Here is a 27,923-nt window from a genome sequence, read left to right as displayed (position 1 = left end):
GGACACTGCTAAAGCTCCAAATGCCCCTACAATTGGAGGGGCAGGGAGACGCCATAGGGGAAGAATTCAGATTTCACCTTATTTAACTGAATTTATGCCTTAGTCACAACTTCCCTTTCAGGTGATCAAAGAGTGTCTGTGAGCAAAAATTGGGTAAATCTATCTGGGGTATGAAGAAAGCCTGGACAAAATATCAGTCATAGACCACTCAGTGAGTCTATAGAACAAAAATCTATATACATTTTTTTTTTTTCTACGGGCATGCTGCAGGCATCAGATTGCGGCAAACATTTGCGCAACAGGTAAGGGTAAGTAGGTGAGATGCAGGCATGTCATACTGATTTTTCATGTTTTTTCAACACTCGTGGACACCCCGTGCATACACCATTTGCACGTGGTCAGTATGGAGCCAGTGTGCACACCTCACTAACAACTGGAGTACTGCAAAGCAACCCTGTACGTCATAAGTGCGTGTAACTTCCATCATCCTTACAAATACTTCACAATACACTAACCACGGGTACGGCAATGGCACGTTCCATTTTCATGATATCTCTTTCAGTGGCTGCATGAGCATCAACAAAACTGGAAGACACACTTGAGCTCCCCTTAAGATGCAGCCACTCTGGTCTACAACCCCCTATGAGCCCAGACACCCAAAAACCTGCAGCACCCGCACAAGTTTGACTAAGGCATTCAGTTCTGAAATCGTTCTCAGCTGAGGCAATGGTAGCAAGCAGAGCAAATGGCATGCAGACATGGATAAACTTTTATAGGATGATTATTATTACTTCTCTTGTGTATTATAACTAGAATTGCTTATCAATACAAAATAAGTTGAATATTTCCTGTCCTGCACCTCTCTAATGTGATGCTCTTTTTCACAGAGGGACCCCTTTACAGCAGACTCCTTTTTCCAGTTATCCCATTACTTGGACCTTTCATTAAAGTTGTTAGTAAGTGAATAAATATCTATTTTAGAGCAAAATATTAAAAGATATTTCCCAAAAGATTGCTGACATCATTTCTGCAGGCTAGATTACTCCAAAAGGTTCTAAAGTTTTAAGAAATTAAATTAAAAAAGCCATACTTTGCACAAAGTTGATTCATATTATGATGAGAAAGGGAATTGTAAATACATCTGGGCGGTTCCATGGTATAATTTAACTCGCCAGTACTTGGTGCCACACAGACAAAACGTGTTGCTCAAAGATGAAGCGACGGTGCCGACAGGAACAACATCCTCCTGAGCACCAGACCATTCATAAGTTTTCTGCAGCAGACATTAGCTTAGGGGAATCTCTTATGAGATGCTCTAGCTCAGGGGTCTGAAACCTTCAACTCTGAAAGAGCTATTCGAGTTGATTTCTCACCGACTAGAACCCAGTAGGAGCCACAAAGTCTTCTCCCACCCTTTAAAATAATAAGACACAGATTTGTATTTATGCTATTGTTACTACTATGATAAACATAATTAAACAGTTATTAATTTTGCATGAATAAAACACAAATATTTAAAGAAAATATTCTTTTTAAATTTTGACAGAAATTCCTTTCAAAATAAAAGGCACCCTGTCGCTTATGACCATCTCAATGCAGCAGAAGTAGTAGTAGCTGGTGTGATGTAAATAGTGACTTAATAAAAATAGTTAATTTCACTGTTGTTGGTGCATCTCAGCCAGAAACATAAATCTAACATACTAAAATGAAATCAGCCCTAATTAAGTGACCCCCTGCCAAGTTTTTTCGAACACACTTAAAATGTCTTAATTTTTTCAAAAATAGAAAATTCACATAATGCGGTGTGCGTTAATTCTGGTCGTGCTTATTGACGTCCATAGATTTTTAGTAGTACAGGACAGGACGCACAAAAATGTGTTAAAATGTTCAACTTATGATATGCACTGTTTGTCAACTGTTTGTAAATTTGTTAAATTTTGAGTTAGTTTACATTTTTCCCTTTTACTACTTTCTCACTTCTTACTTTATAGTTACTTTTTAACATTTAGAAGCTTTTTTATTTTTCTTTTATAAAAGAGCCACAGGTGTCTCTGGTGCCACAGGTTCCAGACTCCAGCCCTAGCTGTTTCATAGTAAAATGTTCAGCTCAATCATCTGATTTCTTTGACTAGGATGTAAGAAATATTGCACTAAATGAATATCAAATCACGAATATTTGCTTGTATTTCTAAGTTCTTATTATGATAAAAATAAATTAGGAGAATTAATAACATTTTATGAGACCCAGTTTAGCTAATACATTTTTTAAGGGATTTCCCTTGGATTTACACTTTTTACTAACAGATTTACCTGGACTACACAACATCAAGGCACTGGCAATCACCATATATCACCAAATACACATACAATAAAAACATTTATACCTAATTTTATGTTAAACCACATTCAGAATATTTTATAAAATGTAAAAATTAGAAGAATCATGAATAATATAAAATCCTTGAATTAAACAATTTCTGCATGACAATACAGCATGAATACATCCACAGGGAAGAGAGCAGTTTCATTGTCCTTTCAACAAAAATATCATGTTTTATAATATCACCACAATATTTAGCAAACACAGCCTTAGCTTACAGGAGTATCTATGGCAACAAGCTAAGGATTTCCCTCTGACAAAGTTGTTTGCTGAAGTTACAAATCAGTAACCAGCAAGTTGTTCTGTTGTCGGTGAATCAACTTGAAAGTTAAATCTTGGAACAGAAGTATGACCTGCACAGAAGGACAAACTTGTTGCACCTGCCCTTGATAACCAGGTAAGACTTTTCTGAAATACTAGAAGGATTTGTTACATAAATCTTCACACACCGTCTCAACAAATGTTTGCCGGTAGTATGGAGTGTAATCGCAAGGACGAAAAGGTCATTAATGGCCTTTTTTTTAAAACTTTTTTCCAGATCTGTCACACACTACTGAACTTCAAGTGAATTTTAAGTAGCCCTCTGAAATCTGTGTGGCGCTGTGGCCGACGAGCCTCCTTCTTTGCCAGTGAAAGGTTAACACGAGTTCAAGGAGGTTGCGTCACGTCAGAAGCAGTCTTGAATTCCAGTCACACAGACATACGCAAAAAAAACTCCACGTTTGACCACTGGGCAAACATAACCCATCCCATCACCCCCAGAAAATCCTGTCATCTCCAGAGAAAGAGGAAGAGAAAAGCACAGCGGCATAAAGGAGTATAGTTTAAATTCAGACCTACTGTGCAGTTGGTGCTGGCAGCATTCCCACATGCTCCTGACACACTCAATTCAAGTACTACTCCCTCCTCCCTTCTGCTTCCCTCCACCTCCCACCTCCTGCCGCCGCTGATCCCTCCCCTTCCGCCCACAGAGGAGCCCTTCTGACTTCCTGTTTACCTCTGACCCTTCGCTATCCCCCGCCTCCACCCTTATCTGGCAGGCCTCCAAGCAGACAGGACATTCAGGCTGGATGAAACAGGCAGAGTGCTTCAGGGAAGGAGGATTGTGCACGAGTGTCTGGAGAAAACGTGTTGCCATGTTGACTCAGAAGCTTTCCAAAAGAAAACCTGCATTTAAAGGGCTTCGTAGGTATTCATGTATTAAGGTGACAGTGCGATGGCTGGGGCGATGTGAGGTGTCAGGTTTCAGAGCTGATTATGGCGTCGCCTGCTCAGTCTTGTCAGCTGGTGGGTTAGCACTTGCAGTAAATGCAGATAGATTAAAAGGGAGGCAAAACTATTGGGCAGCACATAAAACATTTTTACTCTGACCATTAATGGCCACGTAAATCAGAGGCCAAAGTTGGTCAGCAAATTAGCAGGTCAACCATAAATCCAACGCAGTGATGCAGCCAGACGGTGAGGAGGCACCTGTTCAGTGTAACTGCCCACACATCTGTGGGCTACAGCAGCCAGGTCTCCCTCAGTCTCCATTTTGACCTCTTTTATCCTCTATTCAGCAAATCAGCCTCTGACTAGGTCTGCCACAAATGATTATTTTTAAAGTCAACTAATCAACAATTACTTAATCTGATTAGTCGACTAATCGGGTCATGCGCAAAGTGAATGTAAAGCACACATTTTAACCATCATTAGCTTTAAACTAAAAAGTAGAAAAGTAGGATTTACCTGCAATAATGCTAGAGTAAATGCTTTTAGCTAAAAGCAGTCGCTGAAGATGCAGAAGCTTTTTACTGAAAATGGTGACGCAATTTACTTTACGTGCTAAAGGGGATTTGCTGAAAATTCAAAAGCTATTTGTAAAATGTTAAATTGGCTAAAAGACTGAAAATGTCGTTAAAAGAACTATAAAAGAGCTTTGAAGTTGACCTAAGATTTCGGAAAAATGTATAGCAAAATTGCCTAAAAACCCCTAAAACGTGCCAATTTTGCAAAAATATTTAGTGTGTTGCGTAAAAATGAGCTAAACTCCAAATTAGTCCAAAAAACCTTAGTAGATGCCAAATTAGCCAAAAACGCTAGCGTGCTGCATAAATGTTAACTAAACTCCAAAATAGCCTAAAATTCCTAAGAAAACTAAATTATTCAAAAACATTAGCATGTTGCTAAAATACGAGCGAAACTTTAAAATAGCCTAAAAAAAACATCAGTAGGTGCCATATTAGCAGATAAAAAAGCTAGCACATTGCTTAAATACTAGCGAAACCCTAAAATAGCTTAAAATTCCCTTACATCAATCCTTAGCTAAAAACTCAACCAGTGTCACTCTGTGATAAATAGCCGGTACTGACCAGTGCAGGTTAGGTTTTCTAGATTCTTTGTATTTCAACGAAATACATACAAAGACATTTTATTAGAACATTGTACTGTGCCAGCTATGTCCAAAGTGTGGCCCGTGGGCCAGATGCGGCCCTGTTTAAACATCCAACGACTCTCAGGCTCCTTTCATAAAATTATTAAGTTTAACAGTTTCTAAAAACTGTGTGCATATTTCATGATTGTGGTTGACTAAACTGAAAATTGAAGATTGAAGAGGCGCTAATAGACAAGACATAACATCGACGACTTTGCTAACTGGAAAGGAACAGTGAGAAAATTGGGAAATTGATAAGGATTTTGTTAGAAAAAAAACATTCAGATACATTGTTCTATGGTAAGAAATGAAAAGTATGCCATTGCAATAAAGTGTTCAGTAAACAGTTCATTTAAATGTAGTGTTATTAAAATAGCTAAAACAATGTCAGATAAATGGGTTGGGCCCTCACATATTTCCACCTTGCCAAATCTGGTCCTCTTTGGAAAAAGTCTGGACACCCCTGTACTATACTGTATGGTCACATAGTTGCAAAATTCAGTGACCTCACACAATGGACTGTAAAAATGGCTTGATCATTTCTTGCTGCCATCACAATTTATTATCGATTTATTTCATTTTGAAATGATTTTTTATTAGTATAGGTCAATTTGATTTGATTTGATTAACAACTTGCCTGGAAAACATTTCGTCAATTCATTGCCATACCCCTAATCTAAGGTAGCATACATGCATCTCTATTTTGTGACAAAGCCAAATAACATTGTGTAGTTACCACACTAACCTTCAAAATAATTTTAATAAATCTGACCACAAATGTAGAAAAAACACCTGGTTGGCCACCACAATCGCAGTGATTTTATTCAAGCAAGACAGCTTGATTGTAACTTAATACACCAAATTAGATGTAGAAATTGCTCTTGACCAAGCATGTACTTTATAATTTTCTACCACTTTTTCAGTTTCATGCATTCAATGAAATGAACGACTTAGGTGATTTTTTTTAACCCCTTAACACTGAACATGTTAAAAAATAGTGTCTTTGACATACCTTAACTTTTTCTCCATTTATGTGATCAACATGAATCAGCCAATTCTGACGTAGAGAAAAGCGTCTTTTCATATTGGCTTTGCATCGTTAGTGTATAGTGTTGCATAAGGGCACAATTTAAAAGAGCCATACCATGAAAAAACAACTTTTTGAGCTTTTAAGTGTATTATACTGATCATTCCTCACTTTAAAGAACCCCAAAGCAGTATTTTGATCTGTTTGTGCATTTATGAATAATCCTCTAAAAACCTGTGCTCTCAAAAGCAGCCCCTCCCATACCCATGAAAACGAGCGGGTTCTCATGTGCTGATGTCACAGATTGAGAACAGCCCCTTTAAGGAAGAGTCTGCTCTGCCAGCACCATCCCCAGTCTAACATTGACACCCAATTTCTCCACTGAGCTAGCGGTGATCAGCAAAAAACTTTAGATCCATAATAATGTATCTCTTTCAATTCTGTATTCAATAAATTCCAGCTTCAAACAAGTGTTTTTTGCTAAACGCGGGGTTCCTTTAAGACATGAGCAGTGTGGCGATGGCCACACTGGTATGTACATCCATCTTAGAAAATGTCTGGACTATTTTCGTGGGAGAAACAAAGACATGCTGGCAAAGGCTCTAGTATGACATCATGAAATGGGCGGCAACCACACACACCGGCAGAGAGAGCCTCAGGAATCGAGTCATTTTACTTATAGGTACGGAAAAAACCCTAATAAATAAATAACATTTCATAAATAATTAGTTTTTTATTGTTTCTAAGGTCATATATGATCATGTACATGGATATAGTTTACTCTAAAAGGCTTAAGAAAGTCATGGTATGGGCCCTTTAAGCCATTTTTCTCCATGACAGAAACTGCTGATTTGCATTGATTGCGTAAGGCTGATTTTCTCCACTTGAGAATCCGCTGAATCTACATTAATAATGGAATAATTATGGAAGTAAAAAAAATCTCAACACCGGAGCTAAAGCTTTAGTGTTAAAGGTTACAATCTCGAAAAATGTGTTTCAATTGTTTTTTGGATAAAGTCATTATAAAGGTTGAGAAGCCATTATTGTCAAGATATTGCAGTTACTCCCACCAAAACTGTTGAGCTCACATCTTGATACTAAATTATTATTACCATAATGAGTCCATATTAAGTAACACTTAACTTCCTTGAAGTGAATTTGAAAGCGAAAGAAAGTGGAGCCAGGTCAGTACACTAAGAAAACACAAGGTGGCCTGTTATACCAGCAAAGCAGCTTCTTATCCATGTGAAGTGATTCAACAGTCTGGTTCCAAAACTGTTTTAAAATGATAAAACATGTACAATCAAAAGGTGTTTTGGGAATTACCCAACATCAAATGTGTCCAAGCTAGCTGCAATGTGATAATGACCTAAATACATGAACATTCAAGCAACTAGATGCTAGGGTAATATTTAAGGGTAATAGTTGAATATATGAGTAAAATCATACAATTCACTGATATATGTGGTTACAGTGCCAACCACATACAACACCTGCTGTTTTTCAAATTTTCACTAAATTATTCTTTGCTATTGAGTGATATCATAAAGATACCCATCTTATGTCAGTGTGATAAATGACCCTCTTTTAACAAGATACAGCAGAATGTCTGCTACTCTGAGACCAGATAACCAGCATCGACGGCACCAGACATTTATTTCTAGACACAATCCTTTCAGACTCAACAGAGGAGATGGGTGCTGCTCTTGTAAATGTGAAGTCAAGTTTGTGTTGTTTCCTATGAGGGTAAAAGTTCAGAAGTTCTGGACCCGTATAGAGCTGTCAGACAGGCCGGCTAACAGCAGGTGGGAGAGTTTTCACTATAGGACCTTGTGTCTTTGGACAGTCAGAAATGAAGAAATATATATGACAGTACAAGGACTTTTTTTTTTTGGATGTTAAATTTTCAAATTACATTTTGCCATTCTCTTCCATACTTTAAGTATTTTTTGTGGGGGTTTCCTTGTTCTCACTGTATGTAAATAATCTCTACTACCATCCCCCCTGTTGACACCAAGTCGCAAACCTATTGACTCAAAGCAAATCTAGAGAGACAACAGCGGAGATTATCCGGAAGAGAAGGACAATAACCTGTCCTGTTGCTGAGTCACTGCATTGCTACTTCTCAGCTTTAAAACTGATTTTCATGACTATTACTGAAAATATCAAGCAGTGTTAAAGAAGAACCACCAAGGTCACAAAAAAATGGGGTTCAATTCAATCTGACTGACAGCTATAGCACAGCAGGTGTGCAGCTCATCAGTCATAACAGGGTCAGTGAAAAAGGCCACAAAAGATGAGAGCTTTCATACAAACCAGCTGTCATTTCAGAGTGAAAATGATGGGCCAGACTTCCACTTTTATGTGAAAGGAAATGAGAAATCATTTTGAAAATATCCTTAATTAAAGATACACATTCACTTGGAAAGTTTTAAATGAATTGTCTTTATATACTAAAAACCTGTCCTTATTTTTCTATGAAATTGAAGTAAAACACACATTTTTGTGACAAACAAATGGTCACTAACTCCAGTATATGGAGTTTTTTTAGTAATACCCAGGGCTCCTTTGAAAAAGAGATGTTTAATCTCAACAGGACTTCCCTGGTTAAATAAAGGTCAAAAAATAAAAATAAAATGCCTGAAAAAATCCTATAAAAAGATGTATTTTTTCTAAATCAACAAGGTCTTGTCTTTGTCATGTTGTGATGGCACAAATTTCCACAAATCTAACCCATTTCATCCAAATAAGCAGTTGCCCCCACACAAGTGTTTAAAATCTATGCTTTTTTTTTTTGGTCGTAGTGTAACATTAACAGCAATGTCAAACCCAGAGATGCCAAATTGCTGACAAAAAAGAAATAAAGTTAATACCCATATATATAATTGTAAAACCTAACCTGTTGGATACAGTCAGCAGCAATAACATTTATTAAAACATATTTTAAAAAAGCCTTTCATTGACGTATCAGGCAGACTTGATTTGGAATTCTTGTTTTTTTTTAATTTTCTGCTTTCTAAAAATTGAAAAGATAAGAAAATCCCCCCCATCAATAAAAAAGTAACTTTACCACCACCAGTAAAAAGGTACGAGCAATTTTTTACTTTAACTGGTAAATTCCATGTAGATTTAGTTTGGGATTTAAGGCAATTGTTTAAGCACTGTATTATTTTGGAAAACAAATTTCTCTATTTCACTTCTACAACTTTTGCAAGTTTTACACTTTTCCTGGGTCTCAGGGTCAACAAGGGACTACAGGCTGTCCCAGCTTAGGCATTTAAAGCAAGGATTTGAACCAGAAACGTCTTGCTTTAAGGGCTGATCATAACACCACTGTCATCCAAAATACAATAAGTAGCCAACAGCACATAAAATCTACAATTTTTAAATTTCACAGCTTTAAACCACAAATAAACTGATCCTTTAAAACATTTTTCTTTTTTTTTTTGCGTAAAACCCTCAACATCCATAATAGATCTTTAGTTTTGCTAACAGATGCAGCCACATTCATTTATTAGAATATTTATCAGAGAATAGCTTTCCCAATGCTATTCTTAAAGCATCAGGATATCAAATGTTTCTTCTCGGGTGTAATGATTCATCAGTTGATTGATCAATTTCTATTCCTACGACCAAACTAGTTTGATCTGTCTGAGGCAAGTTGTTTATAGAGTCAAACTATACCATTAAGAAATTGTTTGAAAATTAAATATATCAATAATTGATATTAGAAAATACCATTTGGATTGAGGAACGGTATGCTTATTTTACTATAAAAGTACAAACAACCAAGTGGCATCACAGCGGACAACACATGTGTGATCACTGCAAAACAGATCAAATCATCATTACAGCCTAATGTGTGAAAACACTTTGAATCTTACAAAGACGTGACCATACAGTGTGGTAGAATGCTACAATAATGTTCAGATTGTATAACAGTGGGCTGAACTTTATGAAACTAAAATGTGAATGGATTTGCCACTAATTCTTCTTTATTTGTTGGTTTGGACACATATTTAAATTACACTTGATTATCTTACAATAAATACTAGGAATCTGGAAAACGTTACCTGCACTGTTCAGTTCCAGGTATTTATGTTCGAGTCAGATTGCTTGAATTTTTGGATAAAGATGTTCTGATTCGATTTTAGGTCAGTGAATTGGATTGTTATCAGCAACCATAAATGATATAAATCATTAGAACAAATCGTTACGCCCTTAGTTTCAAGATATACTTGTTTATCTCTACGAAGATTCCTGTATTTCCCAATTCAACCTCAGTATAAAACATAACACAAGGCTGCTATTCAGTTTTGAACCTTGGGTGCACACAGCTGACCATTCCAGCCATTGGAAACCATAATTAGCCACATTCACTGCAGGGGAGTGAAGAGTGGTCTGCTATCCCCCGATGCCTTGCCTGTTCAGCAAACACACTCAGCAGGCTCTTCACACATCAGTGCACATGAATAGCCCAGTCAGCCCGTAAGCATCAACACAGGGCTGGATGTTGACACAGATGGAGAGAAGCTTGTTCATATGGCCATGGCTCATGGCCCCATTTCAATCAAGGACCTTTGCAGATGAGCAAATGGTCAGTGCGGATGAGCTAGAGTTCAGGCCACAGGTTCTGCTGTTTTGCCATCAACTGCTACCAAGTGATGGTATTCTCCACTAGGGGTGTGTCAAAATATCGACATTGCGATATATCGCGATATTTAGTCCAGCAACTGATTCTCTATGGGTTCTCACCAAGAATCGAGTTTTTCATTTTCGTTTGAAGAGGGTGTAAAATGTTATATTCGTCATCCTTTGGTGTGACGTTTTTTTGGAGGTAGATAGTGGGCATGGGTTGCAAGACTGGCTGTCGTGACCACCAATGTGTCTGGCAGCTACTTGAATTTTTTTTACTTTTGTTCTGTTGTTTACAAAAAGTAGTGGGACTGATGTTCATGTTTACTATTGTCAACACTAAATTTTACAGATAATTCCAATATTCCAATAATTCAATTGGTGCCAAAGCTCGTCAAAGGCATAGTATTACTGATTTCAGCAATGTTGCACAAAAGTATCTATTATTTGTTGCTGAAATAAGACACAAGTTCTTTTTTATGATTGTGTCCAAGCTAAAAAATAAATGGGGATATATTTTCCTAAAAAATATGTGTTCTTTATACTGTAAGTTTTAAGAGATTATTTTTACCAGTTATCGCAGTATCGCAATATCATTGATATCGTGAGCCATGTATCGAGTATCATGAGGTACGCAGCGATTCAGAGCACTATTCTCCACCCCTAAAATGCTTTGACTCAGTTGCATAATTTCGGTAAGTAGCGTGATGTGTCTGTAGTCAAAAAAGGGAACCCTAAAATGAGTCACCTAAACCACAACTGTGAAGTTGCAGTATTCTGCATGTAGAATACCTGGATGTAGAAATGGATCAATGGCTTCAACAAAAGTTATTCTTTTACTGCTGAAATCCTGGTATCCTTTTTTTTCTTAAGTGAACGAGACCATGATACAAATGTCTTTAGCATTGGCTGCAGGTCATCTGTCACTCATGGGCAAGGATGCTGCTAAGTTACCAGCACACTGAGGTCCAGGAATTGCCTGAAGCCTGTTACAGACAGCTAATGCATGCTCTCAACATCCCCCTCCACTTGTATTCTTCTTTTCATGTACCTCCTGACTGTCTCCCTCTTAAGCCCTCTTTTTTTTCTATGGGCAACTGCCCTCTACATCTCTCAAACCCCCTCCCCCTCTTTCAAGTGCTAACCACTCTACTACACCACGCTCTTTTCCTACAGCCTGCTCCTTCACACGTGCACATGCACTCGCACACTGAAACCGTGGCAGCTACCACAACAGTGTGCAACCTCCCCCACACTCAAGCAAGACAGTGTGCAAGTGCCTCTGGCTTGCCCTGACCCACATCTTGATATAGCCCTAAGTATGCTTACAGCTAAGTCCTGAAGACACTCCTGCCACTCTTCGCCTAATCAGGCCTGACCTGCTGTCGGTGCACTGGGCAGATAGAGAGGCCAGGCTGGACTGACCAATATCGTTTTCAGAGTGCTTTCAAACCGTCTGGATCCCACCTAACGCCCACCTCCCCCCACTTGACCACAGAAGGAGGGTTTCCAAACAGGAGAAAGCATGTGCTCTTCAGAAAATGGACGAGTCATGACACATATTCTCCTATCAAATGAATATTAGCATTAAAGTCAACTTATGACAAGTTTTTTGTTAATTAAAAAAATGTTGGTAGTTTAATTATGACCAATGTTCCCTCTAAGCTGCGCACGTGCGCAATTGCGCACTGCTCCCACGCCCGTTGCGCACAGCAAATCTATTCTGCGCACAACATAAAATTTATTCTAAACTTTAAATAAAATTATCATATAAGTAATCTGACATGTGCTTGACACCGACAATTTTTTTGACGCATTAATCGCGGATTTTCTCATAAGTGCCTTTCCATACCGCGCGCGCGGACGTCCCGCTCTCTCTCACCGGCTGCTCTCACTAGTTCACGGGCGGGTCTCCAACCACTGAGCTGCGAGCTAGAACCGGCCCGGCACTAGGACCTGGAGAGCTCCTGCACTCTAACCCGGCTCCGGGTGGTACCAGCTCACGTACGGCGCCGCGTCCCGAGAGCTGCGGACCCCCGACGTTCCGAACAGCAAGCGCGCCGGGGGAAGTTTTAAATGTTCTGGAGGTTTAAGCGTGATCCAGCCCCAGCATAGCTCTCTGTCTGCCGGCATATTCATGGCGTGAGCTCCGCTGGACACGTCGCTGGATCGAGCTGCAGCCAGAGAAAGCAGCGGCAGTAACAGACTGTCAAACTATCCACAGAGTATCCCGCTTTTCTCAGTCTTTAACGTTTTAAAAAACAAAAGTTAATTGGAAATGATAAATCTCTATTTCATTTATTACTGTAGTTCAGCAGAGGAGGAAAAGATTTGGTCCTGACATAAAAATGAACATAAAAGTGTTATGGAAATTTTATTTTTGATGTTTTTTTATTTTATTTTACTGAACGTTGATGGAAGTTTTGAATTTAAAATGCCCTTCACTTGCTCTTGGGCTTTTGTTAGGCAAGGCAAGTTTATTTGTATAGCACATTTAATGTACAGAGACAATTCAAAGTACTTTACATAAAACATTAAAAGAAACAATCAAAAGAAATAGTAAAAATGTGATCATTAAAATAAAATTAAAAGAAAAGTAGGCATTTTATGTTACAGCCTTTTATTGTTAAGAAAGTATCTCAATACAATGTTACAAAATAAAGTATTTCTGATGAAAACTATAAATTTTGTCATTCTTGTTTTCATAATTAATGTAGAACTGCTAAATTCCATGAAGCACACATTTTTTTCCTTAAAAAAAGGCCACATAATAATTTGCGATTAATCGCGAGTTAACTCGGGACAAAATGCTCTGTTAATGTGTTCTGTGTTGCATTGTTGCTCCAGTGTGATTGGATGAGTGTGGGGGTGGGCGGAGGAGCAGGAGAATATAAGAAGGGTTGCGGGAGCATGAAGGAATGTAATGAGGAACGAGCCAATGAGAGCACTTTATCGTTTGTGTTGTATTCGGCGTGGTTACGGCCGACAGTAACCGTTTACAAGTTTATTAAAAGCTTCGCGGTTGGAAACGGTCGCCTCCGCCTCTTCATTGCGTCCTGACGGACGCTACAGTATGTTTGCTATTTTAACTACTATTTGTATCTTTCTTTTATTTATTATGGAAAGCACTTCAAGATTCTTTGTAGCAGGAAAAGTCCTAAACAATTAAAGTGGAGTTTGAATGTATTCCCAGACAGCAGGACCCGCTTCCTGAATGTTTCTTACTTTTCATTGTAATTGTTGCAAATCACTCACATTGAACACAATTTGATGAACATTTATTAGTTTCATTCTTTTAATAAGCTACATGACTTGTTAAGATAAGAGATTTCAGACAGTTGAAATATAGACGTGAATACAGAGTGAACCCTCATTGTTGCCAATGGTGGTCGAAGGAGCGCTCAGTGAGTTTCTGTGTTTGCTCAGACGCACAAAAAATTAGAGGGAACATTGATTATGACTATGAAGTTTTTAACCAAAATCCTACAACCTAAATATCTTAAAAAAAGCCATTTTTCATGTTGATCTGAAGCCTCCGTTTCCAAAATCTCCTCTGAGGGGGCGTGGCATTTGGAGCCTCGCTCCTGATCCCCCCTGTTTGATAATGATAGCTCTGTGTCTAGCTAACGTAAATCTTCACCGCTGCTACATAAAAGTGTCAAGCAATATCAGTAATGTCCAGACGTATGGTTTTGAGCCGCATGCGAGCTCAGAAGAGGAAGTGAAGAGCTTTGTGGAACTTACCCCAAAAGATTGTGGTCAAATGAGCCGCCGTTCGCATTTTTCCACGGTCACATCAAGAAGGTCCGCAGAGTCCTGCGGACATTTTCCTGCATCCGCAGCCCTGCTACCTTAAGTATTGTATGAAACTGACACAAAAAATCCAGTAACGGCTGATTTGACCACAAAAATGGGAACAGCGGCTCATTTCACTGCAGTCAATGGGAAGATACCATCTTCTCTTCTCCAGCATCTGAGCTAGGCATGCTAGCCGGACCAGATGAGGGTTTAGTGCATGTGCAGCAGAGCTGTTGTGACGTAAAGAAGGCTCATTAATTCAACCAGAGCCAGTCTGCAACAGTTTGATTGACATAAATTTAAAAGGAGAAATACTCAGAAATGCAAAAACAAAATGATTTCTTATTACATGTGTTGTCTTGATAAGAAAATGCCACACATACATGTTAAAAACTCAAAAAACAAGATTTTCATTGGAGAGGAACTTTAAGAAGAGAATTTTAAGAATGTAACATGGTGTAAAAAGTCTTTAAACAAGAGAGCCTCCATGGGATATGAGAATGGATAGAGTATATATTGTGTACTTTCACATTCAGTTAAGTTCTGCCATTACATCAGAAAGAAAAGGCATTGGAGGAAAAAAAAAAAACTTACCTTTTCAGCTTTGTATTCAATGGATGTCAGTTTGCTGTCTTCACCCCCCTTATGACTGGCTTCTATCCATGATTCAGCCTTGAAAGCGTCCTCCAGCTGGGGCAGAAGGTCAGGTAGCAGGTCAGTAGGTTCCAGGTTCTCCAGCTCTGAATCCTGGGCTTCTGAAGGCAAAAGCCCATCTCCTAAGGCTTGGTATCCATTAGTGTTAATAGCCCCACGGCGCTGAGGCTGCTCAGAGGGCAGGGGCCTGCCAATGCCAGGGTAACACTTCATCGTTTCGTCAAGCATCCCCGATGACTTGCAGTTTTTCTGGGTCTCGACGGAGCACCCCAAGACCTGGAAGGAGCACTCGTCTGCCTGGTTGATGGTTGTTTTAGTGTGCAGCTGACGCATAAGAGCTGGGGACTGGAACTGGCATGCTGCCCCTGAGAGCCCAGGCAGTGTAGAAGTGAGAGATGAAGTGGCAGTGGGCCCAGATACTGTGGCTGTAGATGAAGACAGCTGACTAAAACTGGGTATTTCTGACTCCCCGGGGTACGCGGGGTACAGAGCTGGTTGGTAAGCATTAGCAGAAGTGACAGAGCATGTTGAAAGGGACTGAACTCTTGATGATGAATGCGTCTGGTGTGATAGGATAGAGTCTTCCAGTCCTGGTCCGGGAAAGGCTTGACCTCTCCGCAATGCATGGTAACTATCCTGCTGCTGTATTTGTAACGGAGTCCTACTCAGAGAAGTATTTTCTAAATAAGACTTACTGGGATGAACCCTTGAATAAAACTGTGCTTCTCTCTGAGTAATTTGGTGTTGGATTGGCTGCTGAGTATGTGGTACTTGCTGTTGGCTGTTGGACTGGCCTCCCTGGTGGAAGGAGAAGTTGTGATGCTGTTGCTGCAGGGAAACAACTGATGTGTTCATTTGTCGGTGCTGGTTTAACAGATGCTGATGATGACTTTGCTGCTGCTGCTGCAGCTGCTGCTGTCGCATTCGGTGTTGCTGCTCCTCCTGTTGATGACGGCAGGAGAGGTTTTGCTGTTGTGCGTGCTGTTGGACATGCAGTTGCTGGTTGTGCAATTGCTGATGACAAAGCTGCTGCTGCTGCTGAGATAAGGGGTGGAACACGTTACCATTCTGGTCTTGATTGCCCCACATTGGACTCCCACTGTTGCAGAACAATCCATTGGATTGAGGCACTTGACCAATTGCTGGGTTGTGAAACTGGCCAAGCTGGTCTGCCATGATCCCACATCCTGCGCTTTGAGGACCAGAAAAGGCCTGTGCGATGGGGTTCTGCGGCTTAATTCCAGCATAATGACCCATTTGCTGACTGTAATTGGGTAGGGCCTGTTGAGCCGAGACTGCCGGCATCATGTCTTGATGCTTTCCGGGGCCAAGTGTCTCCACTTGGAGGGGTTCAAAATCGGCACTGAAGTTGAGCTCATCCACAAGTGATGGCCCCGGGGGGAAGCCATCCTCTTCCAACCCTTCCAAACCTCCTTCAAAGAGGTTAGGGTCGTCAAAAAAGTCCATGGCAGAGGCCAAAGGGTGAGGGGGAACCTTGGGAGCACAACTGGATCGAGTTGGTCCCAGTAACCTTACAGAGCTACAGCATGTCCATTATAGGGTACCTGTTAGAAAGAAAGAAAAAAAAGTGAAACTAAATACTGGGAAATTATTATAAATTTATGTCATTATTTACATTTAACTCACCAACATCAGATTTCTTATTAGAATTAACCAGATGACATGTCTACACACAAACATGTATCTTTTCTTGTCTACATTTCATGTGTGCAGCAAAGCAGCTGGTGAAAGCTAACCACCTGCAAGTGCTTCTTCCAGTACCCCGCACCACTTTCACACACGCAAACACGTGCACCTCGACCCCCCACCTCCACAGCTATTGAAGCCGTCTGCTCTGCTACTGCAGAACGCGTGGGAGGTGCAGACAGCAGATAGAATTTCATCAGCGAAGGACAGAGGCTGAGGAGGTCTTCTGCGCATGTGAGCGCTCTGCAACTACACCGAGTTGACAGCCCTTTCCAGGTCAGTCACATGCTGACTTGTGCAAAGAAGCCTAAACACAGACTTATCTTTTCATCCAGATCCACAGAGATGCACATACCTGTTGTCTGGGTTCATAAAGCTGTACATTAATTACATAAACGGATTGTGACCAAGCATTAGTAAAGCGCATAATCAGTTGTAGTATTTGCTACTCCCAGTCATAAAAACTGATGATGAGATTGCTTTAGAACCAGAATAATGATTTAAAAAAAATATTTGGACAGGTGGAAGAGACGTTTTTTATTTTATTTTATTTTTTTTTTTTTTTTACAGCAGGTAATTTATCAAGTTAGTCACTGATTAAACCAACAACTAGTGTTACCATGTACCTGAAAAACATTTCAGTCTGACTTATATTTGACTCTGATAATTCTCACATTAAAATGAAGTAGATATTTTAAAGATATTGGATATGTATTGAAAATCGGTCGAGCAACTCATCTGGACTCCACAAGACGGTGCGCTGATTTTTTTTTTTTTTTTAAACGATTGTCAATCTTTACTGGTGTCCAATGACAGACATGAAATTCTGTCCAGCTTTGTCCACATTTGTCATGGAAGGAATCACACATCAATATATGGGTGGAGTCATCTGGACCCCAAAGATAGCGGAAACAAGTTTTTTATGATAAAAAAAAAAAATTATCTTTTGATTGTATGTATTTGTAAATATATATATATATATATATATAAAAGTAAGGGTGCAATTTTACATACCACAGTTTCGTCTCAGTTTGCTGAAATCACCTTGAACTCACCCATACCTGTTTTATGCCGATTATAGAGTCACGACAGTAAGCCCAATTTGGGGCAAAAGCAGGGCACACCCAGGACAAGTCATCAGTCTACAGTGTCAAATGAAGGGAAATAAAGGCCATACACACATTAACACTCCTAATGGGCATCATAGAATCTGAGATGAACCTGTGCTTTGAGAAAACAGGAACATGAAGACTCCACAGAAAAATTCTGGAATTTCAACCAGATTCATAATGCTGTGAGGTGCTGGTTCTAACACGACACTACGGAACAAGAAATTAACAATAGACACAATTTTCATCAAATTACGAATTAAAAACATAAAATTACTGAAACACACCATGTCCCAATATCCCCATTGCATTCTGGGAAAAGACACGATTTGGTAGTCTCAAAATGGGTTTCTGGTGGGATTATTGGTGTATTTTAAGGCAGTGGTCCCCAACCCCCGGCACCAGTCCGTGGGTCACTTGGTACCAAGCCACAGACAGAAAAAAGAAATAAGTGCGCTAACTTGGATTATTTCTGTTTAGTTTATTTTCCGATCCTGAAAAAAGTTTTTTTTTGCAAAAACTTCCAGATTCTCTTAACATCCCTAATGGTCACTCAACTTAAAACGGCTACCTGCAAGGCTAACTGGATAGCTAAGCTAGTAGCCCAAAGCTAACAACAAAAACCAAACAATAAAACGGATTCGGAAAATTTACTCGAGGAGAAAAGAGCCAGTGAGGAAACTGAAGAAGAGCCTTCGACGTCAAAGCTGCTGTTCACAGACAAAAGCAGAAGACATACGGAATTAGTTCTTATAATGTAGCATGTAGTTGTGTCTAATACACAGCGACAGACTCTCGTCTGTTTCACACATGCAGATAATAAAGTTGGAGACATGGGAGATTCAGGTTTATATTATATTTAGAAAATGCCAGTTTTTAAGACGGTTACATCATTTTACTTTGCTTTATTTATCCATCACATCTTAAAAGTCAGACGTTGCTGAAGCTAGCGTCTGGTTGCTAGCCTCCACTTTGACATTAAAGGGAAAATCTTCATCACCACGTTCAAACCAGCCGCAAAAATTTTACAAAGAATGAAGATTCAATCAATAAAGTTGCCAATTTGTGATAACTTGTAAAATTGACATTTGAAAATTTTCCTACAGCAAGGCTGAATTAGGCAGGCATTATTTAAGAAACTTTAGCACAGAAATGCTCCTTTGTGTTGAAAAAAATACCCAACAAATGAGGATTTATGTAAAGAAAAAATGTGATCAATCTTTTTGCCAAGGGTTAAAAATGCCTTATGGGGGGAAAAAAAAGTGATGTTTTCTTTATGGAATTTTTTCAAAGAAACTGCTTCTACAAATGAACAACTTGTATGTTTAGACTGTTTTTAAAGACTTTTTTTGTAGTAACATTTTATTTTAATTTTTTTTTTCCAGAAACCAGAAGCCTAAAAATGCCAACTTCAGCCCCATTTAGACCAGTCCATGAAAATATTGTACAATTTAAAGTGGTCAGTGGCCTGAAAAAGGTTGGGGACCACTGTTTTGAGGTTTTCAACGCAATCATGCTTAGTCTAAATTAAATATTCCCAAATCTATCACCACCTTTCAAATGTCTTGTCCATGCTGTGTGCAGACGTGGTTTGCTTTAAAAACATACATAAATTTGTTTTGTCTCTGCAAGTCCTCACAGTTCCTCTACATATGTAGCAGGTAACAATAATCTGAAGGTTTATAAAACCCGATGACTGAGGTTCCTGTCAGCCTCAGGTCCTTTAACACCACAGGACAGAGTACCTATTAAGCATCTACGTTTTTATTCAACTGACTGGCCTCGATCGTAGCAGAGCCTTACTGAAAGATCACAACAATTATCTCTCAGCTATAAACATGAGCAGGAAAAGTAAATGGGTAAAAATCTGAAATATGTGCCATCCAATTCAGCTAAAGAACAGAGAAACTACTTTCCTTTAGTGTTGTTCATGACATGCTTGAATTGAAAGCAGCTAGAAATGTCTTTTGTTCCTGAAGCTGGTATATCTAGTCTGAACGGCTGCTTTCATTTCAATAGGTTGAGGTTTTATAATCTGTTCTATAACTATTTTGCCCTACAAATACACTTCTGTTAGTAGGCCTCTCTGTATACAACTACAATGATCACATTTTTCAATTTGTAAGGTTCTAGTTCAAATCCTAGCTGGGTCCTTCTTATGTGGAGTTTGCATGTTCTTCCTGTACATTAGTGCATTTGTCTGGGCACTCCAATTTCCTCCCACAGTCCAAAAACATGCTTCATACTGTTTCTCTTATATGTGAATTTGTGTGGTTGTGTCTCCGTATTGCCCTGTGATGGACCGCTCAGCAGTTCAGGATATACTCAACCTTCACCCAGCAGTATCTGGCTAGGCTACTGGTTCATCCCCACTCTGTACAGGAAAAAGTGGGTATAAAACTGGACAGATAATTTTCAAACTAAGATGGGAATCTCAAGTAAGCCACAGACCTACCCAGGAGAAAGGTATCCAGCAGGTCTGACTCAATGCCTAACAAAATCATTTGTACAGCCACTAAAACCAAGATGAAGTAGAACAAATGTTAAAGTTCTGCAAAAATGTAATACTATGTTTTAAACATTTCTTATAAATACACATATGTTACTCAAATGTTGTTTTGTTTTTGTAAGATAAGAAGTTCCCCTTAAAGACCATTCCTAAAGCCCCTTTTAAAGACATATTCCAGTCATATTTTGATCCATTTTAGACAAAATTTAAAAAAAACGTACTTTTTTAGGATATAGTTTTAACAGAGTGGCAGTAGCTCATTAGAAATTCACCTCTGAGTTGTGTGGGACTGTTGCTGCATAGTAAGCCTTCCCACGATCCCTCTGTTTACACCCTTTCCTGCTAGCTTACAGCCCCTCACAATCCCAACCTAAAATAAGCAGTGCACGAAAAATGATGAGCAATATTGGAGCTATCCAACTGTACAGTTTTGAGCCACGTTGCAGCTCGGACCAGGAAAATGAAGATGTTAATGGATCTATTTGTCTGGGAGTGGATGCAGAGCAGGAAGCCGGAAGCCTACCCATTGGAGTTTATGCACCACAAATAAAACCTTTTTCAAATTGCATTTTTTTTTTCCATCTGCTCCTGATTCACCACGAATTGTAAAAACAAATACACAGAAATGCAGTTTTAATCTCAATTTTCTTTACATATGTCCTCAATCATGAGAAACATGCTACAAGAACATGCCAGAAACACCAAAAACAACATTTTGATAGGAGTGGGTCCATGACAGAGGAAGCCTCAGGCATCACCTGAGTGACACTCTACATTTGCATGGACACAAGTAGTCGGAATAAATGCCTGATCAGAATAAAAATGTGTCATGTAAACACGCCAATCAGAATACTCTGACCTGATCAGACTCATTCGGATCAAAATTTCCTTCCAATCGTGATAGGTGGGTTGTGCTAACTGTGGATCTAATTGTGCTGCATGTTCACAATTTATTCTGGTTCTGGGGCATTACTGTGCTGTTTTTTTCATTGTGTGTAGATGGTGTGGCGAAGCATGTGCAAACAGGCCTGGTCGGCTGGCTTGCGCGCGAGAACCTTGTGTAACCCTTGTGCTATCCTAAGTATGTTGACATTGGAGTGGGGTCATCTGGACCCCATAAGACAGCGCGCTGAACCTTTTTTCCCCAATTATTTTTGATTTTCACTAGTGTCCGTGGCAGACATGAAATCCTGTCCACCTTCCTCCACATTTGTTGTGGGATGTGGAAACATCAATTTAAGGCTGGGGTCATCTGGACCCCATATGATAAGACAAGTGTTAGTAGAGCAGCCCAGCTTTGTGGCTTCGTGTCTGTGAGTAAGGGAGGGTGCTATGTTACGGTGTGCTTTCTGGAGGAAGCTTTGGATCGCAGTCCATCCGGGTCCTCTGCATGAGCTGCCGGACTCAGGAAAACTGTCTCTCCCGGGGGAACTGTGTCCCTGAGCAGCTTCGGGACAGTGTATGAGCTGGCGAATGTGGAAAGGCTGCTTTGCGCTGTCCTGAGAAACCGGGCAAACAATCATGTGAATGTGTTACCAATCGTGTCCAGACAAAATAAAGCCTGATGTTTTTCCCACATATACGTGCAGTCAAAATGCACATTGTTGCATTACCCGCACAATTTAAGTGCGTCTAAAACTAAATGTTGTTGGTACGTATTTACCTAACCCTAACTCCGAGTCCAAGACTAAAGCACTGGCCGCACGGATTTAGAAAATGATGTGCCAACAGTCACTTAAAAAAAAAAAAATATATATATATATATATATATATATATATATATATATATATATATAAAATAAAAGCACGCTTAGAAGACCTTCTTGCTCCATGTTGCAACTTTGTTTATTTACAACAGGACTTGCTATTTCTTCCTCTATGGCCGTTTTCGGTATTTTAGAGAGTTCTGTGCATGTCAAAATTAGTTATTCCAATCGAACGTCTGGCGTATGTAAAAATTTGTATAATTAGATAAAGTTTTTCCGGAGCCATGTACACAGTTCATTTCAAATCCAATCTTTGATCCGGTTAGAGACATGTAAACGCAGCTACAACAGACACTTTCTGTACCCAGACACCAGTATTACTTCTTCAGTCATGTGACGATACCGTCACATGCGGAAAGGAAAGTAAACAACTCGCCAATAACAACCACTGAACAAACTGCAGGAGGAGAGGGTGAGTCAGACGCACACGTGCAACTCAGCAAGTGTCAATGCCCCAACGAAAGCTGCTAAGTCTGCCTCTGCCACAGGTATGCTGGAACCGTCTGGAGCGTTCGGGTAAGAAATGAGGGAAAAAGTTCAGCTGCTCTGAGCTGAAACTCCTGAATATGCCATGACCTGTTAGACTCCAGTACGGTGATTTTCTGTCATAAACTTTTAAACAGAGGATACTTTTTTAGAGCCAACAATGAAACTATTCAGACGATTGAGAAACCAAACTGCTGAAGTGCAGCATCAGCCAGCATCATTCTTTTAAATCCCTGCAAATCAATCAGAGGAATACAATGAGATGACAGTATAATAATGCATACCGCTGTAATGAGAGTCATCTCCCAACTTCCTGGGTCACATGGGGGACAATTTAGTCAGAGAGGTTAAATAATCCCCACTCAAATGTGTCATGAATAAACAGGGGCAATCACATAACTAAACAGAAAACATTCATAAAGAGGCACTAGTTTCAAATTTCTTGACCCCTTCTAGTTTTTTTGGGTAGTGTGGGCTACCAATACATTCATTGATAATTCCAGTGTTCTTTCCAAAGAAGTTCAAAAGACAGCGACCACAATCAATTTAAACTCTTGATCATTATGCAGACTTGTGTAGTGCAAGAAATCTGTTACTGAAAATCTTTTTAAAGAAAATAAACCTGCCTTTAAACTCTCGTAATAATCAAGGACAGATAAATAACAAAAAAACAGGTTGTAAAACAAAATTTTATTCAATTATTTTTTTTATTTTTCCATTTCTGCTTTTCTCAGCATATTTAGTATTTTATTTAACAACTTATATGAACAAGGAGATTGCCACCCCTGACTTTTCAATTAAAAATCTGTGTTTATGTTCTCTTTTATGGGTTTAATCACTTTGAAACAAAAGTGTGTATTTTTTGTATATATTCCTACCAATTCTCACTTCTAACTCATCATTTATGGATGTGTTGTTTGGGCCCTTTCCATATACTGGACGTGGTACCGGGTTAGGGTACCAGTTCCAGGTTAGGGTACCGGTCTGCGTCCTGAAGGTTGAGGACCCCTGATTAGCATATGCATTTTTTCCCTGTCTGTTGCCCGGTACCAAGCGCCTTTTGGACTCGTACCAGTTTGCGACCCGTAGGACCGCTGATTTAATGGGAACAGCCAGCACATAAAAAAACAATGAGCTGGGGACAGCCAAAAAGTGACGTGAAGGGGGCTCAAACCACACATCCATATATGACAAGTTGGAGTGAGAGTGTGTTGTATATTCATCTAGCTTGATGTGGAATCCGTGTCAGTCAAAGATTTGACATAGTGCAGCAAACTCCTCCCACCCTGCTGCAGTTAGGAGGTTCTGCTGCATGACGACGGTGGAGATTGGCCCTTTAAACTTAACAGTTTTGTTCTGAGTGCACCAGTTAATAGGAGAGTTTCTGTGGGGTCTGAAAACAAATAGCAACACCAGCTGTATGTTTTGGTTAACCCTTTTAAAGTACTGAAACCCTAACCCTGTTTCGTGAATGCATGCACATACTAGCGACCTCCTGTGTGGTTGCATCTGACAGAGAATTCACGAAATACTAAAGCTGCTAGACTGATTCAGATGCATGAAAACAAGATGGAAGGAAGTATGAAGTACTGCTGGGCTGGGTACCAATCACAATTATGGTGCTGCAGGTTTTGGGGTTGTCCAGGCCTGTGAAGGGTCGTAGAGAGGTGGAGTGCAGGTGTGTCTTGCAGTTCCCTTGAAGATCGTGAGACCACCTTAAGGGATATCACAAAAATGGAACGTACCATTGTTGTGTGTGGTAAGTGTATCATGAAGTATTTGAAAGAATAAATGTAAACTTTCCACACTTTTGACGCATGGGTGATGTTGTCGAACACCACATTTTAGTCATTAGTTAGCAAGTATTGGCTCCTTACTGACTGCGTACACCATGATACACACGTACCCGTAGGACACACTTACTGTCTAATTTCAAACAGTATGCAGCACCTAGGACACGGCACACCAGATCATTTGATATTTTGTTATTAACGGCCCGATGTTATCTTGCACTGGTAATATATTGCAACACATTTTCCCTCCCAAGTCATCACATATTGACGCATGGTTAGGAAAACCTCCCCGTCAATAAAGGATGTTTTGGGTGTCCCCAACTCATCAATTTTTGACAACCAATTAAATCAAAGCTACTTAACCTCCAGGCCACAAACCGGTACAGGACAGTTGGTACTGAATACGGATCAGTACTTGTTCTAGAATGGGCTAGGTTTAGCGTACCAGTACCGGACGTGCCCCGAGGTTTGGTCCACATTAAAAAGTTTTAAAAATTTAGTTTTAGGGTGTTCAATAAATGTTAATCCTGTTCAGCCAGCAACCTTAAGTGTGTTTTGGATTTTGGTGCTCTATGCAATCGAGTTTGACTCCTCTTACCAAGGAGAACACATGTATGACTTTAACAGCACTAACAATGTGCTCCTTGCACACAGTATTTGAGGTGTTTAAAAAGTTAAAAATCCATTCAGCATGTCTGCATCTCACCTACTTTACGTGTATTTACCCTTGCAGGTTGTATTAAGTGTTTGCTACAACCTGTTGCTTGCAGCATGCCCATAGAAAAAATGCTCCCTCTCTGGACTCACCGACGGTTCTATAACCCTGATATTTGTTGTTCAGGTTTGGTTATTTTTCGTTCGCAGATGGCCCAAATCTAGCTGTAAGGGCATTACAGCTAGATTGATCATTAGCAAAACTTGTATAAATAAAGATTTAAAGTTTTTAAACTAAAATTTTTTCTCTAATTTGACACTTAGTTTTCAGTATGTTTTAAGGTATCACATATCCATGCATGCATTTAGCTTTAATGGTCATGTAGCATACATTTGTGGTGTAAAAAAGAAATGCATTATGGTAAAGTGTGTTTGTTTTCATGCTCAGACAAAATGGAGACCGCATTTTTCTTTTTCTCTGATTGGTCATCTTCAGGTTATGGAGCTGGGGTTTTCTCCATTTCTTTTTACAGAAATACGTGAATAAAGCTTTGAAGAATAATTGATTAATATGGATGGAAAACCCAAGGCTTCTGTTTCAACAGGTTTCTCAAGCCACTGAAACTCCACATTTAATGACGAGCAGAAAGTCGCCAGGCTGACTGATCAAGAATGAGAAGACACCTCATTAACTTCTGGCAGACCAAACTGGTCTGAAAGGTGGTTTACTGTCATTTGAATGATTCAGTCGAAGTTGGGAATAAAAGAAATCCAACCTACCAAACACCAAATCATTTAACCTATTATGGCAATTAAGAAAACTCAACGGTTTTTTTATTCACACCTGAGGCCAGACGACATCCTGGATTCAACTGAGCGTGTTCTGGCTGGGGTTGACAAATATAGATCAACAACCAGTTATCGTTTACCGGTTAAAACTGTTCACGCTGGTATGAAGTTATTCCTGTTTTCAGCCTGGAAAGAATGCTGCGCCAACAGCCTGCTGGAGAATTTGCTTAGTTAACTCCAGTTTTCAGTGATCCATGTTGTAAGGATCCTCTCAGCATGTGCTTAAAACTTGCTGATTTAGTTAGTTTTTTTGTTTGTTTTTATTTTATTTTTTTTCTCCTGACTGATTGGCCATCTGTGAGGAACACTTTTGACCAGAACCATAAGTACAATGGTACCTTAGTGATTTATTTTTTGCACTTAAATCACAAAAATAAAGAAAAATGACCATATAAATGATTTTAAACTTAACAAAAAAGATTGAATTACAGCTAAAATTAAAGCAGAGAGCAGTGTTGTATGGCCCGGAGGCACTACCTGCCCCCACTCTACCCTCTTGACCTGCCTTCACACAGACTGAGTGGCTGCTACACACCCCTTACTCTCCCCATCTGCCCCTGCTACCTCATCTGCATGTGACAAACTCATGAAAAAAAAAACACACTTTTTTTTAAAATGGCAGCTTTTCTGTTAGTTTTTCTCCCTAGCAACCATTTTATTTTTTGGACATCTGGACATGAAAAATGAGTCTTTGTGACTTTCAGAAGAACAGTCAAAAGTAAACTTTTGAATTTCCTTGGCAACGTAGGTTTCTTTTGCTTAAATTTCTAAAATGTTCATATCATATGTCATATTGCTTCGTTTAGCTTGAGCAGATGATTCATGTAATCAATTTTCCCATTATCCCAGTAAAAGTATGTGCAATAGGGGAACGTCAATTCTTCAAGCCAACGCCATTCAAAATCTATAACCAACTTTTTTCTTAAGTAGCTTTGCAATAATGCTGGACAAGTTATGTGCCACAAGATTAAAATTCTTAGAAGTTTAAATTTGTAGTTGATACTTTTTTGGTTAATTCTAGATGGCGGCCTCTTCCCAACGACAAAGATAAACAAAACTTTGGTAGTGGCTGCAGACTTAAACTTGTGGCACTTGTGTTACATTTTGTGAAGATCGCTCGAACAAATGGTCTCTTTTCCCATGTTGTGAGAAAAATCACCAAATTGCCACAACATGCCTGCCCATAAAATATTTAAGGGATGGCCACAGGACATTCAGCTTGGTGACGCTGATATGGAGATTTCTTTATAGCTTCTCCGGCTGAAATATCACCATTCCGGGGGTGGAGTCATTCACAATGCTCACATTTCATTTTCACCGGGTACTATAAACTACAAGTCCAAATTTTGGTGAGTTTTACTGCAAGTTTTTGCAATTTTTTTGCTAAAATACACAGCTAAAAATATGAATTGCAAAGACAATATGGCCCTTAAGGTCCAGGACTGCTGTGGGCCACAATAAACAGCAATTCCTCTAATTTGAAAAAGAAAAAAAAAACACTCTGATAATCTTTTGATCTATTGCAAAAGTGTTCCAAGCATAGACAGTATAATCACTGGAAAGCAATATTATAATTATTATTATTTCACGAGTGCTGGGGGTAAGCCATTTTCTATGGGTCATGTCACACCCCGCTTCGTCCTATGATAATATATGTCTATGGTTCCAAGCGGTTTGAGTATGCAGTTTTTAGCCAAAATCAAATACCTTGTGTCGCTTTCTAGGACATATAGGCTATGTCCAAATTCCTTCACTACTCACTATATGGTGCATTGTAGTGCTGTCAGAATGTACAATTCCAAAATAGAATGCCCTATAAATTTTCCAGAATTCTTTGCGAAAAACCAGTGTGCATCGAATGCTCACTAGATTGGGGAATATAGAACATGCATTGAGTTTAAACAATTTTTGTACATTTTTTTTTAAATAAAACATTAATCAAAAGAACAGAATGAATTTATAAATAGTCATAAAATGCTTGTATTGATTAATTTTTCACTTCGTGAAATCTGTGACATCATATTCGGCATTTAAGCAAAAAAGAAAAAAGTAGTGAGCATGGTGTCTGAATTGCTTTTAGAAATTCTGGGCACTAGATAGCAGAGGTGGGGACTCGAGTCACATGACTTGGACTCGAGTCAGA

General features: G+C 39.3%; 1 protein-coding gene across 6 annotated transcripts in view; it reads right to left on the bottom strand.

The window, feature by feature from the left end:
* chd9 (chromodomain helicase DNA binding protein 9) overlaps positions 1-27,923 on the bottom strand; it is a gene marked incomplete at its 3' end in the record, with an annotated part of 97,014 nt that overhangs the window by 66,427 nt on the left and 2,664 nt on the right. For 4 of the 6 annotated variants that reach the window (XM_024296024.2, XM_024296025.2, XM_024296026.2 and 1 more), the window contains 1 exon segment: positions 14,848-16,472. In XM_024296024.2, the coding sequence (XP_024151792.1) occupies positions 14,848-16,374 (1,527 nt within the window). 6 annotated transcript variants of the gene reach the window in all.

Source organism: Oryzias melastigma, linkage group LG3 (assembly GCF_002922805.2).
Source record: "Oryzias melastigma strain HK-1 linkage group LG3, ASM292280v2, whole genome shotgun sequence".
NCBI lineage: Eukaryota > Metazoa > Chordata > Actinopteri > Beloniformes > Adrianichthyidae > Oryzias > Oryzias melastigma.
Note: the sequence above shows the minus strand (reverse complement) of the source record. Positions and strands in the feature narration are given on the sequence as shown.